We start from the raw sequence: 17,516 nt of genomic DNA on the forward strand, positions 1-17,516 counted from the left end.
CACCAGCACCATCATCATCACCACCATTATCACCATCATCATTACCATCACCATCATCACCACCACCACCATCATCACTGTCATCATCATCACCATCATCATCACCATCATCTGACACCACCATCATCATCATCATCAACACCATCATCACCATCATCATCATCACCATCACCATCATCATCATCATCATCACCATCATCAGCATCATCGTCATCATCACCATCACCACCACCACCATCATCACCACCATCATCATCACCATCATCACAACCAGCATCACCATCATCTCATCATCGTTATCATCACCATCACCATCATCTGACACTTCCATCACCACCATCATCAACACCATCATCACCATCATCATCACCATCATCATCATCACCATCATCACCGGGCATCATCACCATGCACCAGCACCACCACCATCATCACCATCATCATCATCATCACAACCAGCATCACCATCATCTCATCATCATCGCCATCATCACCATCACCATCATCATCACCATCATCATCATCACAACCAGCATCACCTGATCACCATCATCATCTCATCACCACCATCATTATCACCACAAACCTAGCATAATAATAGGGAGGACAACGAGCATCCTGGAACCCGCGACACTGCCTGCGAGGAAGCCGCAGCTCGCAAATGGTCCCAATGTCAAAGTATCTTTGCCAATGTTGATGCAAAATGAAAACACGATAAATACAATAAAAAATCTTTTAAAAATATAAATCTTAACATCTTCAAGATAAAAACAACACTCATACTCACAAATACTATACTTGTCCCTACTATTATCGTTCGTTATCTAAAAACTGGCCGATGCCGAAGATTTCAGTGGATTTTGTACCCAATTCCTCCCGAGTTTTCTCTCTAAACGCACGGCGAGACCAATGCGGAAGTGACCGTGTTTTTCCACATTTTGATCATTAAATTGCTTGGGATTGGCAACTGGTAAGTCTATGAAAAATGTGGGCTAACTTCAGCGAAAGAACTTTTGATAGAGATTCTGACGTCAAAAGTACATAGGCCCCGCCCCCTCAATCCAGAAATAATGATGAAAAAACTAAAAAAAAATATGATCCCGTGCATTTTTTGAGCTGCACATTATATGGTCGTTAGAAAATCGTATTCTAGTGTTATTCCTGTTGGTTTCATGCCAATACCTATCAGGGTTTTGGATTCCCAAGCAAAAAACTAAAAATGACGTCATCCAGTGCTGTTGAATATTCACGTTTCCGACGATCTTTTCGATCACGTGGTTACGATTCCTCATGAATATTGATGATCGGTAGCGTGGCGCGACGCTTGACTTTTACGTCTAGTCTAAAAAACAGTCCTTTTTTTGAAAATATTAAGAGAAATACAGTCGCTGCCATGTAAAGTGAGGAAAATCAATCGAATGAAAAAAAATAAAAGACTGGATATTAGTCTAAATTATTTATGAATGGAATTTTCCACAACTTGAATGGAAAGACCGCATGCGAGAGATCAAATGGCACATGTTCGACCCCAAGCCTGTCAAGAGACCCAGGGAATTCCCCTGATTGACGCAGAAATTCAAAGCTTGATCGATGGGCTTCAACATTCTATTTGAAGAAATAAAATTCAGAGAGGATGAGAGAGCGTGAGAGAGATAGGGGGGGGGGGGAATATCTGGGATTAAATTGCTGATAATACAATGAAACTGTTATTTAAACTAAAAAGTTATTTTTATAATTTAGCTCTAAAAAAAAATAGATATAATTGTTATTTGTTTAGACCTGTTTTTATTACTTTTTCTACTTGCCTTTATCAAAGATTTTCCACTGTTGCTTTTACTCTGCTTGACTCATTTTTTTTATTTTATTTTCTATTTTTTTTTTTTTTGGGGGGGGGGGGGGTGTAAATAGTTACCTAGAGGTATGCAAATCTTGGCGTATCCTCTGTTATAAACTTGCACCAGCTCCACCACTCCACCTGTGCAGCTTCCTCGTTGGAGTAAAATAATAAATATATGTCTTCGTTGAGACAAAAACTGCTGCATTTGATATGATAAACAAAACAATATGCCTTTAATGTCATAAAGACATTGATATCTTTGCAATACGCCACAGCAGGCATTGTTGCACGTGTTGCACTGCACCGTATCGTATTTGATTTGATGAATGAAATGAAAATAAGAACGGGTTTCATGACATGAACCAAAGGGCACAGAGTAACTTGAACTTGTAAATGGGGAAATTCCACTCAAACATAAAAGAGTATTCTAAGCATAAAACTGAAATAATTGATATGTTTGATACAGTGCTATATTGTTCTGGATGTTTATGATTTAGAGGTAAAATTAATGTTTATGATATAGAGGTAAATTATGTTTGTTTCTACTGATACTTTTACCGATGTGTTCAAGTCACCCCCATTAATAAATGAACTTTCAAACTTTAACGATGAAAACAAGACCCAACTCGTCTGGCATTTCTCATCATGGATCTCCGCAACTTAGACAGAAGAGCGCAAATTTGTTCAGTTTTTTTTAATTTTCCCGTAAAAGGAGCACTCATCACAAGTTCTATTTATTATATTAGTTTGATCAGTACATTTTCCAGGATACATAACATTAATTATTTGCATGATTCGTTTCAAGAAGTTCATTTTTTCATTTTTTTTCAAAATTTCGACGTGATAATACATTTAATCAATGGCCAAGGACCTGGATTGGAAGAAGTTACCGGCACGTGCCAAGTTTTTAAGTTTTACTAGCTCTAGGTGAGTACTAACAAAAATTGTACAGTGGGAATTGGAAGCAAGTTTCAGAACATGTTGCTGATGAAATAAAAATGAGGTATAATGAGGCTAATCAGTATTATAAATATTATGTAAAAAATAAAAGTAAACTAGATTCATTTATTTTTAATGGCTGTTACGTTTAAAAAAGGGGGAAAAAAATATTTATAATTACTAAAAATAATATCCTAAAATTGGCAACGGCATGTCATGACTGTGGCTAAGGCCGGTCGTCTAGTACCGTATATGCAGTGCATCAGTACCGGGTGCGCTGGCCGTGGCATGTCCGTGGCTACGTTCGGAGTTCTGACGGAGAAGAAAAGATGGAAATAACTTCCACCAAAAACATGATCTAGAAGTCGGATATGTCAAATGATCATCATTTTATAGGTATGAAATATGAATCATCGTTTATTTTTAAAGTAAATCGTAAATTTCTATTTATGGGGAGAGTTTTACTTTTTAGAATGCATTTTTCGTAAATAACGTCTCGTGCACAAGCTACCACAGACTACGAGCCGGGCTGCAGCGGCAAATTTAAAATTGAATATTAATTCAAGGAGGTCGTTCGAAACTAGCTATTCATCGACCATTTTACGTGACAACTAGCTTCGGGGAACTTACGGGGCTGAATCGGTTATCGCTGTCCGTTTCTGGTCTCACAAAGGCCATAGTTTGACACTTAATATCTTCACTTTTTGGAAACCTTTGGAACTGGGAGTTGGTATGTTTGCTTTGATTTTGTTTTCTCTTTCATGTCATTGTAAATAAAAATGTGAAGACGTTCAAATAAAAATTCTAGGATTTCAATTTGATATCCCTAATAATAACCACCATCTTCATTGATCATTGGGAGGATGAGAGGGGGTATACTCACTTTATAATAAGCAAACTGGAGGTAGCTATACGGTGTCATGCTCAAAAACTTATCGGTCACCGCATCGTCTATCCGATCACTCCTCCCTCCGAGTTTATCCAACTTGCATCTCCGCGTGCAATCCGCCTTTTTAAAAACTGCTTCAAAAACTTTTAATTCCGAAAGCGCGTCGGTGCCCGATGACGTAATATGCGAAACATTTTGACACTTTAATCTACATTCTGTTAAACTTGCTCGATAATAGTCAAATTCCTGGAGAGCCCTCTCGAAAAAGAATATCGTTGAGGCCCAGTCCTCGTTGGTGTAGGATTGCATACCGCTTTGGTAGAGTTCGTCATACGTGACTTCTTGCTCTAGAAACGAGTCCCCGAGATGTGCATAGAGCTGAGAATCCACCGACCGCCACAATTGACAGTTTATGAAGATGAAAGCAAACAATGATGATATTGATCTTATCTGTGCCATGATGCAACCCGGTTGCATGTGGCTCCTTGAGAAAAATGGCAAGACGCAAGGTATTAGAGAGTATCCACAAAATAGTTAAACCATTTCTCCTCCAGCAGCGATGATGCACTTGCAACAGCGGGCTCCAGCAGTACGGCAGCAAAAGTGACACGGTGCCGAAATGAATCGACAACGAGAGCGGGAAGGTCCGAGTTACTTCCCCCGGCGCTCCGGCGCGCGCTGGCTTGAAGATGTGACTTGTCCGTTCGTCACGAAATCACCGATCAGCAGCAGTGAAAGTTGTTGACGTAGCATGTAGCAGATGTTGGGTGTAGTCTTGTGCGCCAGTCATTCGTTTAAAATTAAGGATTACAAAGACGAAGGTGAAGATGATGCACGCCGACGGAGGGGGGGGGGTTAAGGGGCAGCAGTCTTTGAAGTGGCTGAAGCCCTCGCATAACACAAATACATTTTTCCCCAGTAAACATATACAAATATGTGAAAATCTTCCATCCAATTGTGATTTTGTGCATATTCAGTCCTCTATATTTTCAATCCTCCTTGTTACAGCTTCCAACCAGGGGCGGTTCCAGGATTTTCCAAGGGGGGCACATCTTCCCGAGGAAATCTGACAAGTATAAAAAAGGGTTTTCACCTAAAATTTAAGGTAATTTCGTACACGGTAGATTTTATAAGCCAAAAAAAAAATTGTTTTAAAAGTCCTCACTTTTAAAAGGGGGCACACTATAAATCTTGTCTTGGAACAGCATAATTATATTACAAATTTTGATTGTGCCTCTCAAAAGGGGGGCACGGGCCGGATGTATCCCCCCCCCCTGAATCCGCCAGTGATTCCAACCACATCATTATCAGCATCATCATCACCACCACCATCATCATCATCATGATTTTCACAACGATCAAATTCATCATCATATCACCATCATCATCATTAATTACTACAACCATTCACTATCGGCAATCATTATCATCATCACCACCATCACCACATCATCATCATGAAATTATAATAATCAATGGAGTACAGATGGATGGGAACCTGCGCTCACCCACTTGCATATTTTGCACCGTTCTTTTAGTCATGACTTTACTCATCTTATCTCTCCCCCACCAAGTTTCTAAAATGTTAATACTGCTCTCTTGTTTGCAGACTCTCCCGATATGTCGGTGTCCTCGAGGCTGTATTCTGTCCATCGCTCAGGGTGCAACTTGTAATATATTATAATATATTATTTTCCGAATATTATGCCAAAATCTATCACAAACTTTTTTTGTAATTTTTGAATTTTTGTAATCAAAATGTCAAAATTTTTGCTTGCTTGATTCGCTCGCTCGCAACTTTTTATCAATTTTACGCGATATGCCACATCGAACCGCCTCAAAATTGTTGGCTCATTTCGCCTCTGGTTAACTGCATAGCATGGCCCTTGGATTTTTACCTGACTTTCTATTTTACATGCTTTATTTCGAATACAATTGTCAGTCTTTTACATTATCATTTATCTTTTCGATTAAAGGTCAAGTCCACTCTAACAAAAAGTTTATTTGAATACAAAGAGAAAAATCCAACAAACATAACGCTGAAAATTTCATCAAAATCGGATGTAAAATAAGAAAGTTATGACATTTTAAAGTTTCGCTTATTTTTCACAAAACAGTGATATGCACAACTAGGTGAGTCAGTCGATGATGTCCATCACTCACGATTTCTTTTGTTTTTTATTGTTTGAATTATACAATATTTCATTTTTTATAGATTTGACAATAAGGACCAACTTGACTGAACCATATAGTATTAAACAAATCTAATTCCACATGTTCAGGGAGGAATTAATCGTTGTATCACTTGACAATGAGGAGAAAATTATCATATTTCATATAATAAAATACAAAAGAAATAGTGAGTGGATGACGTCACAGTCTCCTCATTTGCATACCGGCCAGGATGTGTACATAACTGTTTTGTGAAATTAAGCGAAACTTTAGAATGTCATAACTTTCTTATTTTACACCCGATTTTGATGAAATTTTCAGTGTTATGCTTGTTGGATTTTTCTCTATTTATTCAAATCAACCTTTTTGGGGGGTGGACTTGTCCTTTAACACACATATTTCATTTATTTTTGTTGGATTAAGTAATTAATTTATTATTGATACATGCATGCAGAAACTTGAAAAAAAAAATATATATATAAATCCCCGACTAAGAAACAAGGGAGAACGGAAAATGTGTATATTGAAGGAAAAGATGTATATTCTATACAGGAATCAAAATCTATACTAAGAAAATAAAAATCTTTATGTCGAAAAATATACATTTTTTATCACTCGCTTGGAGCTTTTTGTCAAAAGGCGCGATAGCTCAGTCGGTAAAGCGGGGGTTTCGGATTCCGGTGACCCGAGTTCGATTCCCAAGTGGCAGGTACGCTAAGTGCCCTTTGGTATAAGGCATTTATCCTCATTACCAGTTCCCTCGGAGAGGACCTTAAGCCGTTGGTCCCATGGTTGCTTGCTCACAGGCATTTGTTCTTTCGTAGCAATCAGGTAAAAAAACATCGATAATTTTTTTTTTAAAGTTTTTTTTCTTGGTCGTGAAAAAATTGGGGGGGGGGGGGGGGAGAAGCGCCTCCAAGCCCTACCCAAATCTGTAGACTGAGTAATTTGGAGGGGGTTGCAATATGGCATATCGGGTAACCTTTTTTGTTTATGCGAGGGAGCGAAGCAAGCGAGCAAAAAAATCTACCTTTTTTAAATACAAAAATCCAATATTGTCAGATTTTTGCACATTGTTCAACAAATAATATGACATTTCAACTTTCTGTCTTTCCACTTCTCTGTTTTTCTTGGTCGTGATTTTTTTTTCTTTCTGTAGACTGAGATCGTGTAAAATAGAAGTCGGATAAAATGCAAGGGCCAGCTATAATAAGCAGGAAACCGCTTGAAACAATATAGGCCTACATATTTTAATGAAATGATGTCACGAAGTAGAAAATATATATTCTAGAAACTTAAGTAGGTATATAAGGAGTGACATGCAAAATAGCGCATGCAACTTTTGAGTGCAGGTGTTTTTGTTTGTTTTGATTGATTGATTTTTTTTAATTGTTTTCTTGCATGGGTTTTGTTCGGTTTGGTTTTATTTCATTTGTTTTGCCTGGTTTTTTTTTTTTTTTTTTTTTTTTGGGGGGGGGGGGGCGACCTGTTTGATAATGTACGCTGCTTTGATTTCTTTTTGTTTTATTTCGGGATAGGCTAAAAGATACATGTAGGCCTAGCGCATACACTTGGAACGTTTTTTTAGGGGTTACTGGTTTTTTGGGGAAAAAATTACAATAAGCAAAATAAAAAGGAAATTTTTTCCGAAATGAATGGCATTTTGGTCGGGAACTTTTTTAAAAAGAATAACGAAAGAAAAAACGATTTCACTCCAATAGTAAAGGTGACTTTGGTTACATTTTCATTTGCTTCGCATCACACTTCCAGGGGGTGCTGCCCCTAAACTGCTTTAGGGGGTTATTTTGCACACAGAGAAAAACTCGTTTAGGGGTGTTAATTGGAAATTATTTGGGCACGCGTGTGTACAGCAATACATTTGACTGCCCCTCCCTCCGGGGTGCTGCCTAGGCTATACATGGTCACATCCAGCCCCCCCCCCCCCCACCCCAGCGCCCTGCCGCTTCCGAGGGCCATGCATAATTATTTTACGCGTTGACTGGGCAAGAAGTCTACTCACTTTTAGTCAATCAGTTATGCAAATTATTTCGAGGCACGCGTCAAGATATTGCGTAATCGCTAAATTGACGTTAACTTTAGACAGGAACCTGTGAAGTAAATATTACACGTGACGGCGTGAGTAATAAAATCTTTGAATAAGTTATCATCGTTAGTCCGACTCTATTGGAGGAGGAGGCCAATTTGTGATAAGTGCGTGTGTAAAGTCACAGTATTTTCGGATTCGGTAGAGTAAAAAATGTCGTATGATCCTTTGTGTAGTCCCATGAATGTGCATTTTTGTAAGTTGCGCCATATTACTTAGCTGCTGTGCATCACTGCATGCAATGTGTGTGAATATGTTCTGAACTGAAGGCGTAAGTGAAGAGAGAGAGAGAGAGAGAAAATAATGATCACTAACTAAGAGGTCAAGATTTTGTCACCTATGACCTCGGTCACACTTCATGGCTGTAGATTAAAGACTATATGAGATAATTCATAATTATCGTTAATCAGAAGTCAAATTCAAGACCATGTAACTCGAAGTCGAACTTTGACTTAGTTTGAGTGAGTCAAAGACAAAAGTCAAGTCAAAGAAACGTCTGTAGTAAAATGGGTAATATTTACAAGATTGCGCAATTCCAAGCATTACTAGAAACTGAGAAACCGGATGTGGTTGTTGGAACTGAAACATGGCTTCAGGGGTCAATATTCTCATGTGAACTTTTATTACCATCATCATATCAAGTATATCGCCGTGATCGAAACTCTGACACTAATGGAGGAGGAATCTTAATAGCAGTGCGTTCAGACTTAATTGCAAAGGAGGAGCACACTTTTTCACATGCCTCCTGTGAAATGTTATGGGCTAGTATTCACATTAAAGGCCGCCCTACTCTATTTATAGGCGCTTTTTATAGAAAACACTTTGGTTCATCGGCCTTAGACCAGGACCAGCTTAAGGAACTTGAGACAGCAATTACTAAACTTCCTCCAAACAGCCAAATTTTCCTAGCTGGCGACTTTAACCTTCCTGATGTCGATTGGTCAAGAAATTGTTTTATAAGCGGTGGAAGATATCCTGCTACTAGTAAGCAGATGATAAGCATAGCGGAAGAACAAAATTTACATCAAATTGTGGATAAACCGACAAGAAACAAAAACATTTTAGACTTGGTATTCACGAATGTTCCATCTTTACTACAAAAGATAGAGGTTCTCCCAGGCATTTCAGACCATGATGTCGTTTCTGTTCTGATAGAATGGCCTCACAAGAAGATTAAAAGCAAACGTAGAGAAATTTATTTGTTGAAAAGGGGAAACTTTGCTAAAATAAGTGATGATCTGGATGAGTACGCAAATTCACTTACTGATGAGGTAATAAGAAGTTCGAGTGTTAATGATTTGTGGATAGGTTTTAAGAACTCCTTATCTTCTTCAATGAAACGGCACATACCAACAAAGTTGATTTCGTTAAACAACGACTTGCCTTGGCTCAAACATGCTCACAAAAAACTCATTAATTTAAAGAGGAAAGCATATGATAAAGCTAAATGCACGAAATCTGCAGACGACTGGACTATTTTCCGACACCTACGCCGAAACCTGGATAGAAGTCTAAGGAAAGCACGCAGTGTGTATCTACATGATATGGGGAAAAATTTAACTACAGAAAACAAGAAGTCCTTCTGGAAATTCATAAAGAGCTTAAGACAGTGTTCTACAGGAGTAGCCTCTCTGAACACTTCAAGAAGTATTGCCGTAACTCCGCAGGACAGGGCAAATGTCCTCAACTGCCAGTTCGAGTCTGTGTTCACTCAAGAGGACTGTCACAACCTACCTACACATATAACTTCTTCTTGTCCATCTACATGTATCAGTCAAATTGTGATAACTGATGAATATTCTTTACATGATTAACTTTTATTCAGTCTTACCAATCATAACCCAGGTTTCTTTGTTACATTTCAGGTGACCACCTAGAAAAATATGATGAGAAGATAGGGAAAAACTTGCCAATGTTTACATGGCCATCTTGTTCTCTTTGTTAGTAGCTAAGCTTCGAAACGCATATAGAGGGCGGCAGACAGTGTATGCGTCTCGTAGCTTAAGAGAACAAGATGGCCATGAAAACATCAACAATTTTTTTCCTGTTTTCTCATATTTTTCTTGTTTTTTAAATGAATGTTTATTTAAAAATGAAATAATATTGTATAATCTGTGACTTCTTTGTACTTCCCATTTCGCAAATTCATTTATCGGGATACTGGATTCTGACCGCTGCAACACAGGCGAATTTGGAACAAAAAATTCCTACATGACTAGGCCAAAAGTGAATATTTGATAAAGTTTCATGTTTTTTATTCATGAAAATTTGGTCCTACACTTCTGTCATATTTTTATTTTATTATTGTCGATGATTTCACTGGAATAAGCGCAGTTGTGTGTTAGTGCCCCCAATATTAATATTATGATTGGAAAAAAATTTATTTGGCAAACGAAATCAGAATTCAAACCCATGACCACAGTGCAGCGTATTGCTTTGACCTTACACTTAAGCACTTGACAGCAAATTGAGTCTTGCACATGATTTTTTATGAGTATTGTGTCACAACTTTTAAAGTTGTATGCACTTTACAAACATTTTTATGAAACCACCCTACATTGAGGATTTATTCCAAAAATTAATAAGATGCTTTATGCACTAAAAATATTTTTGTCCCTCACAAACTTACGGTTACACCCCTTAAGATATGGTATTGGAAACCAATTGTAATCCCTCATTTATTTTATTTTCTTTCTCATTGTCACTTTTTCCCCACCCATCTCTATCTCACCCTCTCTCTCTTCCCCCTCTCTCTTCACCTTCCCCCTCTCTCTTCACCTCCCCCCCTCTCACTCTTCACCTCCCCCCCTCTCACTTTCTCTCTCCCCCTCTCTCTCTTGCTGTTAAGCAGATATCATATGACTGGATGGAATCAGAGCTAGATGTCTTCTTTCACGCTCAACACGGGCCATGGCCAATCTCTCAGCGGGTTTACGAACAGAACTAGCGACGTCTTCGGCTCCCTCGGCGGACTCGAAAAGAACTACGACGAAGCCGTGAAGGAGAGGGGACCCGATGAATTCTTGGACGAAGACAGAGAAAGCCCAGAGAGGGAATTCAAGAAACCTGCCCCTCCCCGCCACGATAGTGGTAGAGGCCAGAGAGAGCATGGACATGATGGAGGCAGACGGGGTTGGGATCGTCCACACTCGAGGGGGAGGGGTGGCAGGTCGTCATATCGTGAGGGGCAGAGGAGGCAACAAAAGACGCCGGATTACAAGATGCACCCCGAACGATGGACCGAATACAGCCTCGAGGACACCGACGTATCGGGAGAGTCTGCAAACAAGAGAGCAGCTGTAGACTTTTTCAGGGATCTAAGGAAGAGAAAAGCAGAAGAGCAGAGGGAACAGGCATGGGATGCCGACCTTTATACAGGGAAATTAGAGTACAAAAAGCCTGTCTTGAAGTCTAATACTGAACAGTCCGATCAAACAGATAAAAAACAAAGCTATGGCGATGTTCATAAGATGGCCGAATTTCAGTTTGGACAGTCTAAACCAAAGGTGAGGAAGCTGCCATCTGAACGGGCATCAAGTAGCCAGGGCAGTGGCTCATCGATATCGGACTCAATAAGCTTGGGGCATTTGGGTGAAGAGGAAGATGGTAGCCAGTCAGAAGGCTCCATCAAAGAAACTGACCAATCATGCGATAGCAGCATTAAGATTATCCAATCAGATTCTTCTAAGACTGTAGGGAATGATGCTGAAGATGGAGATGAGTTGAAAGAAGCCACGGGCGATGGAAGAGGTAAAACCGAAAAGCCCGTTTTCCAGAGAAAAACGGGGAAAGGAAAGAGGCACATTCGAGGGAGAAAAACCACAGATGAAAATGATGACTAGATAAGAATGTTCATAGATTTCAAGGGAATTAGTTATGTAGAGAGCCATTTTACATGTACCGGTATCTCATCCTTCATATTTTGATCCTACTTATTTTACAGTCAGTTTGCCTGCTGACCATTTAATTTCACAATACGGTGCGCCATCATTCGGTTGCAGTGAACGGGCCAAATTTCTAACTTCGGGGTCGACATCGATGCCCACAGGCAGCGCACAGTGCCAGTGTACAATGTGACTGTGATGCTTCAAAAATGAAGACCATATGGCAAGAATTGGCGAAAAACGTCTAAATTTCTCAAAGAAATATGTGGGCAAATTTCTCTCCCTCCTACTGGACCTTAGTAAACAGCATATTCGGTCGAGTGGAGTTGGCCAGCTCTGAATAATCACAGGCATGAATGCACTTTAGTATTAGCACACGCAACAGATTTCAATTTTTTTCCCATGAGGCATGGCGAATTACGGTCTGTCCGCTGCAACCGATAGATGGCGCACCGTATTGTGATTCCACCGAATTGTCATATATATCACATTTACCATTTTGACTAATTTCCAATGAGGCTATACCCACTTTTGACACCAATTTATCTTTTAAAATTGTATTTAAATGAGAAGCTTATTTAAATTTTGTTTGACAAAGAAAGGGAAGTGGATTATTAGGCTTTAGACTGATAGTACCTTGGATGTTGTCTTGTAGAACATTTCGATCATTATTTTCAACTCCATGTAGGATTACCCCAAGGTTTGATTATAGAAGTGTAGTAGCCATTGATTCTGTTTTTAAGTACCGATTCTCTGTGAGAATGAAAGTATTCATTTAGATATCTAGCATCCTCCCTCTGATACATGTATGTAAATTCTTTAAACTGGGATTCATCCTTGGTCATTAATGTTGTGTGGGAAGGAGAACAATAAATAAAACAGAATGGTGAGAGTTTGAAAGAAATCAGACAAGCAATAGGAAACTTATGGCTACCATACTTAAAAATTGAGATCCCTAAGACTGCAATTTTCCAATTTGCGACTGGGTAAATGAATTATGCAGGGGTAAGGACAACTTTCCCATAGGCCATTTACTTTATTCTCAGGGATTTGTGGTTGTCTCCCAAGTTCCCATTCCCCTGGGGCAGTAATCTAATTATATCCCAGGTTGCATATTTTATGTCCTCTTGAAATTAAAATATAATTGGAAGTAAAATTGTTCAAAAAATGAAGTTTTAGCCATTACATGTATTTGTATTGGAGTACATGGAAGAGTAGTCCTTAATACCTTACATCACTATGATATCACAAATGAGGCCGGCCAATTTTAAGTCTCCATTGGGATATTGATTACCAATTTTTACAAATTTTAAAAATACATACGTGTAAATTTCTTATTGTTTGTCTGATATTATTCAAACTTTCCCCTATTAACTTGTCTGATTTTTTTATCTCTTTCCTCTAAAAACAAAAAAAGGCCCCTTGAGCAAAAAAAAGTTACTGAATATCAGAAATCTATAGACAAAGATTATTCCTTGATTTTTGTCTCACCTGCGAAGCAGAGTGAGACTATAGGCGCCGTTTTTCCGACGGCGGCGGCGACGGCAGCAGCGTCAACACCAAATCTTAACCATAGGTTACGTTTTTTTAATGACAGCATAACTTAGAAAGTATATGGACCTGGTTCATGAAACTTGGCCATAAGGTTAATCAAGTATTACTGAACATCCTGCCTTAGTTTCAGGTCACATGACCAAGGTCAAAGGTCATTTAGGGTCTTTGAACTTAGACCATGTTGGGGGAATCAACATCAAAATATTAACCTAAGGTTAAGTTTTTTAAATGTCATCATAACTTAGAAAATATATGAACCTAGTTCATGAAACTTGGACGAAAGAGTAATCAAGTATCACTGAACATCCTGTGCGAAATTTCAGGTCACATGACCAACATCAAAGGTCAATGAACTTTGGCCATAATGTGGGTATCTGTTGAATTACCATCATAACTTCGAAAGCTTATGGATCTGATTCATTAAACTTGGACAAAAGAGTCATCAAGTATCACTGAACATCTCATGCGAGTTTCAGGTCACATGACGAAAGTCAAAGGCCATTTAAGGTCATTAAACTTTGGCAATTTTAGAGGTAATTATTAGATTGCTGTTATAACTTTCAAAGTCTATAGATATAGTGTATAAAATGTGGATATAGGGGTAATCAAGTATCACTGACAAGTTTAAGGTCACATGATCAAGGTCAAATATCAATGAACGTAGTATTGTATCATTATATGAATAGTGTTTTTTGTGAATAATTATTTTATAGTACATGTAGTTTTCAAAGTCAGCACTACTGCTATGTATATTGAATCGCGTGATGCAGGTGAGACCACCAGAGGCATTCCACTTGTTAGTTAGCCCTTTCCATGCTTTGGAATAGGATTTGTACAATAAGATAGAACATTCAGATATTTTATTTAGATCGCAAACCTGATCAAATGCAATCTTATATAAAACTGCAACATTTATACTTTTAAACAAATTCCATGCTAGTACATACATGTATCCCCCACCTTGTAACTGTTGTAGGGTATATACAGTGTGTCCCACAAAAAATATTAGTGGGACTAGATGGGTATAATATTAAAATTACTACATTGTATTGTTTATATTTTTACACCCATAATATAAATTTCATTTTCTACATCTGGATTTATTTTATGTGATATAATCCGCTTTAATATCACAAAAATACGACAATTTGTTCATTGCACAGTAGGAAACCCCTCCATCCAAGTTTTGTATTAAGTAATATGTGTAGTCAGGATCATCATCAGCTATTAAACAAGATTTGTTATCCATCCAAGTGGTGAAAATTATATGTATTCTTGTTCAGACATTGGCGTTAATCTGTAAGGATTTTCTTTAATTTGTTCAGGACTTGGGGATGATCTATTCATTCATTCCCTCTGATGAATAAATGAGATCAAGATAAGATCATAGATTCATGGGGGGGGGGGGCACTTACATTGACGAGTAGATACCATGCGCGACCAAAAAAACACGTAAAAGGATGTCTTTTTTAAGATAGGGCATGTTACGTATGTAATGTAAAATTTTAGGGTGTCAAAAACACTAAAATAATGAAAAAAGGGTACATGTCTGTATTTCGCTAGGAAAGCTACATGTTTAGGGTCAAATTTGCGAGGGTATTAGAAAAGACTAAAATGTTTTATTAAGAATGTACTTTCTGCCCCAATAGTCAACACTACATTTTAGAGTCCGATTTGCGCGAGTTGTGGGTGGGGCCGTACTAAACCCAATGATGGGGCAAGCTTTACAATCATTTCAAAAGCATAATGAATTCAAATAGTGCTAGAAAAAATTTGGGATACACCAAACATTAAAGGCTACGGGCTTTGATATATTTGTACATATCACAGGAAATTGATGGTCATTACATGTCTATTTTAATGGAAGAATTATCAGGTTGATGTGCTAAATAAAAGCTTCTGTGAAGTATGTATAAAATAATGCCTTGTATTTTTACGTTATTTATTATAAAAATGTGTTAATTTGACCCTTTTTATCAGAACTCTAAAATATAAATTTACTAGTGTTATGATGTCCATGGATGTGTCTTTTAGCATACCAGCCATAACTGCATGGGCTGTGGAATACTTTCAAGTTTTTGTTTATTTATTTTTCATTATTATTATTTATGTATATATTTTTCATTATTATTATTTATTTATATATTTATTATTATTATTTTTTGTTGAGGGGAGGGGGGAACATGCATAGATAACAATTAGATGGTACATTTCCTGATTTTTTTTTTACAAAAAAGTGTGGGGGGGGGGGCTTAATTTGCTGAAGCAATTTTCCTCTTAAGTTCTCTAATTATCCACTCTTCTCTCTCTCTTACTTTCATCCCTTTATCTCTCTATTCTTTCTTTATGCCTCTCAGCTTGCTCCCTCTTCTATTTTCAAAATAAAAATCTGTTGTCTTCATTTCTTTCCTCCCTTTATCTCTCAATTCATGTTTCTCTCTCTCACACTTCTCACTTTTTTTCAATTTCTATCTCCTTATCTTTCATCCCTTTTCTATTCCCCTCTCTTCAGTTTTCCCCTCTAGTCTTCTCTGTCCCACACATTCTTTCATTCTCTTTCATTTCTCCCTTTTCCAACCTCTATCTTCCTATGTTTCGTATCTTCATTCTCCTATTCCCCCTCTCTCTCTTTAGTTTGCCCCTCTCTTCTTTTCTCTACAAATTCTTTCATTATCTCTCTCACTTCCCCCCTTTTTCAATCTCAATCGCCTTATCTTTCATCTCTCTATCCTTTTATTCCCCTATCTCTCTTCAGTTTGCCACTCTTTTATTTTCTCTGTCCCACAAGTTCTTTAATTTTCTTTCTCTCTCTCACTTGTACTTTTTTTCAATCTCAATATAAATAGTAGACTTTTCATTGGTTTTGTGTTTCATGGTTCTGAATGTACATTACGTTGTACTCTAGGCTTAATATGATTATATCAAATTAAAAAAGAGTAAAATTCACTGAGAAAAGTTCTGATAACAACGTTATTGAATTTCAAAGTTTAGCAATATTTTGTGAAAACAGTTATGCACATCATGAATATTCATTATGTGGGCTGATGATGTCACATCCCAACTTTATCTTAAGTTATTACATGAAATAATCATTATTTCATATTTTCAAACCATGGTATGGTACATGTATGTCTCCCTCATAAAATAAGGTTGCAGTATTGAATATCTACTACAGTTGTCAAACATTTCTTTTTTTTCTTGGATGATAAAATTTGAATAAACACAAATTCATATAATAAAATACAAAACGGGTGGGAATATGACATCAGTTTGCTCATTCAATATTCATGTAGACATGCAATAAACTGTTTCTCTGAAATAATGCAAAACTTCATTATTCAATGTCCGATTTTGAGGAAATTTTCAGTGTTTTGGTCGTCCGATTTTTCATTAAATCTGTTCAAATCATATATTTTCACCATGGAGTACTCCTTTTAACTACAAGGTAGATAATTCCACACACAAACTCAAAAGGGCTTACATTTTTCTTTTACAATATCCACATACATGTATGTGCATTATTATTGCCAATTTGAAAATTCTTTACAGACATACAGAATACAGGACAATTGCAAACTTCCCTTATATAAGCCAATACTTGACGAGAAATGGCTATTTTAAGCTAGATTACATGATTTTGATAGTTTAAGGATGTACTTGAATTTTTATCGTAGATTAATCAGCAGATACAACTTAATTAGCTAGAAATCATTATTTCAAACTACTCTATGTAATGTTTGATAATTGAAAAAAATTGTTAAAATCTAAATCTATCATTATAGCAGGCCTGTACAAATCAACTATGAAGTATTATTTCAAACTGATTTACATAATTGTTAACAATTGAAGAATTTACTTGAAAAATCTAATTTCTATCATTACAGCAGCATACCAATTGACAAAATTTGTAATAATTGAAGAATTGACTAAAGTTGACATTTCTTATACAAAATACTAATGCATTGTTTCTATGGCACGATTCTCAAATTTATGAACATCTATAATAAAATTAAAAAATTGCAAAAATGACAAAAGTATGATCACTGACTGCAGTTCAGATATCACTGAATCATTACATTATACATCCCCTCCTCAAACTTGATAAAACATAATTTTTAAGGCTAATCTTAGCTTTAT

The 17,516-nt window shown here is 37.3% G+C and overlaps 2 protein-coding genes across 6 annotated transcripts in view; one reads left to right on the plus strand and one right to left on the minus strand.

Moving 5' to 3' along the window:
- LOC129263351 (cartilage-associated protein-like) overlaps positions 1 to 4,467 on the minus strand; it is a 25,088-nt gene extending 20,621 nt beyond the window's left edge. The window contains exon 1 of the mRNA XM_064100913.1: positions 3,660 to 4,467. Coding sequence (XP_063956983.1) covers positions 3,660 to 4,142 — 483 coding nt within the window. The 5' untranslated portion in view covers positions 4,143 to 4,467. The remainder of the gene's footprint in view (positions 1 to 3,659) is intronic.
- LOC129263810 (U5 small nuclear ribonucleoprotein TSSC4-like) lies at positions 3,036 to 14,570 on the plus strand. 5 transcript variants are annotated; one of them, XM_064100917.1, is made up of 2 exons: positions 3,036 to 3,172; positions 10,793 to 14,570. In XM_064100917.1, exon 2 carries the CDS (start codon positions 10,824 to 10,826, stop codon positions 11,781 to 11,783), a length of 960 nt encoding a protein of 319 aa, XP_063956987.1. In that variant the 5' UTR covers positions 3,036 to 3,172; positions 10,793 to 10,823; the 3' UTR covers positions 11,784 to 14,570. The 5 variants fall into 5 exon arrangements, with proteins under 5 accessions (XP_063956987.1, XP_063956988.1, XP_054757696.2 ...); XM_064100918.1 differs by lacking the exon at positions 3,036 to 3,172 and adding an exon at positions 3,456 to 3,506 and having other exon boundaries at positions 10,793 to 11,868; XM_054901721.2 differs by lacking the exon at positions 3,036 to 3,172 and adding an exon at positions 7,878 to 7,973.
- Positions 14,571 to 17,516: the final 2,946 nt, after the last annotated feature.

The sequence above is a fragment of the Lytechinus pictus genome, chromosome 6 (genome assembly GCF_037042905.1).
Source record: "Lytechinus pictus isolate F3 Inbred chromosome 6, Lp3.0, whole genome shotgun sequence".
Classification (NCBI taxonomy): Eukaryota; Metazoa; Echinodermata; class Echinoidea; order Temnopleuroida; family Toxopneustidae; genus Lytechinus; species Lytechinus pictus.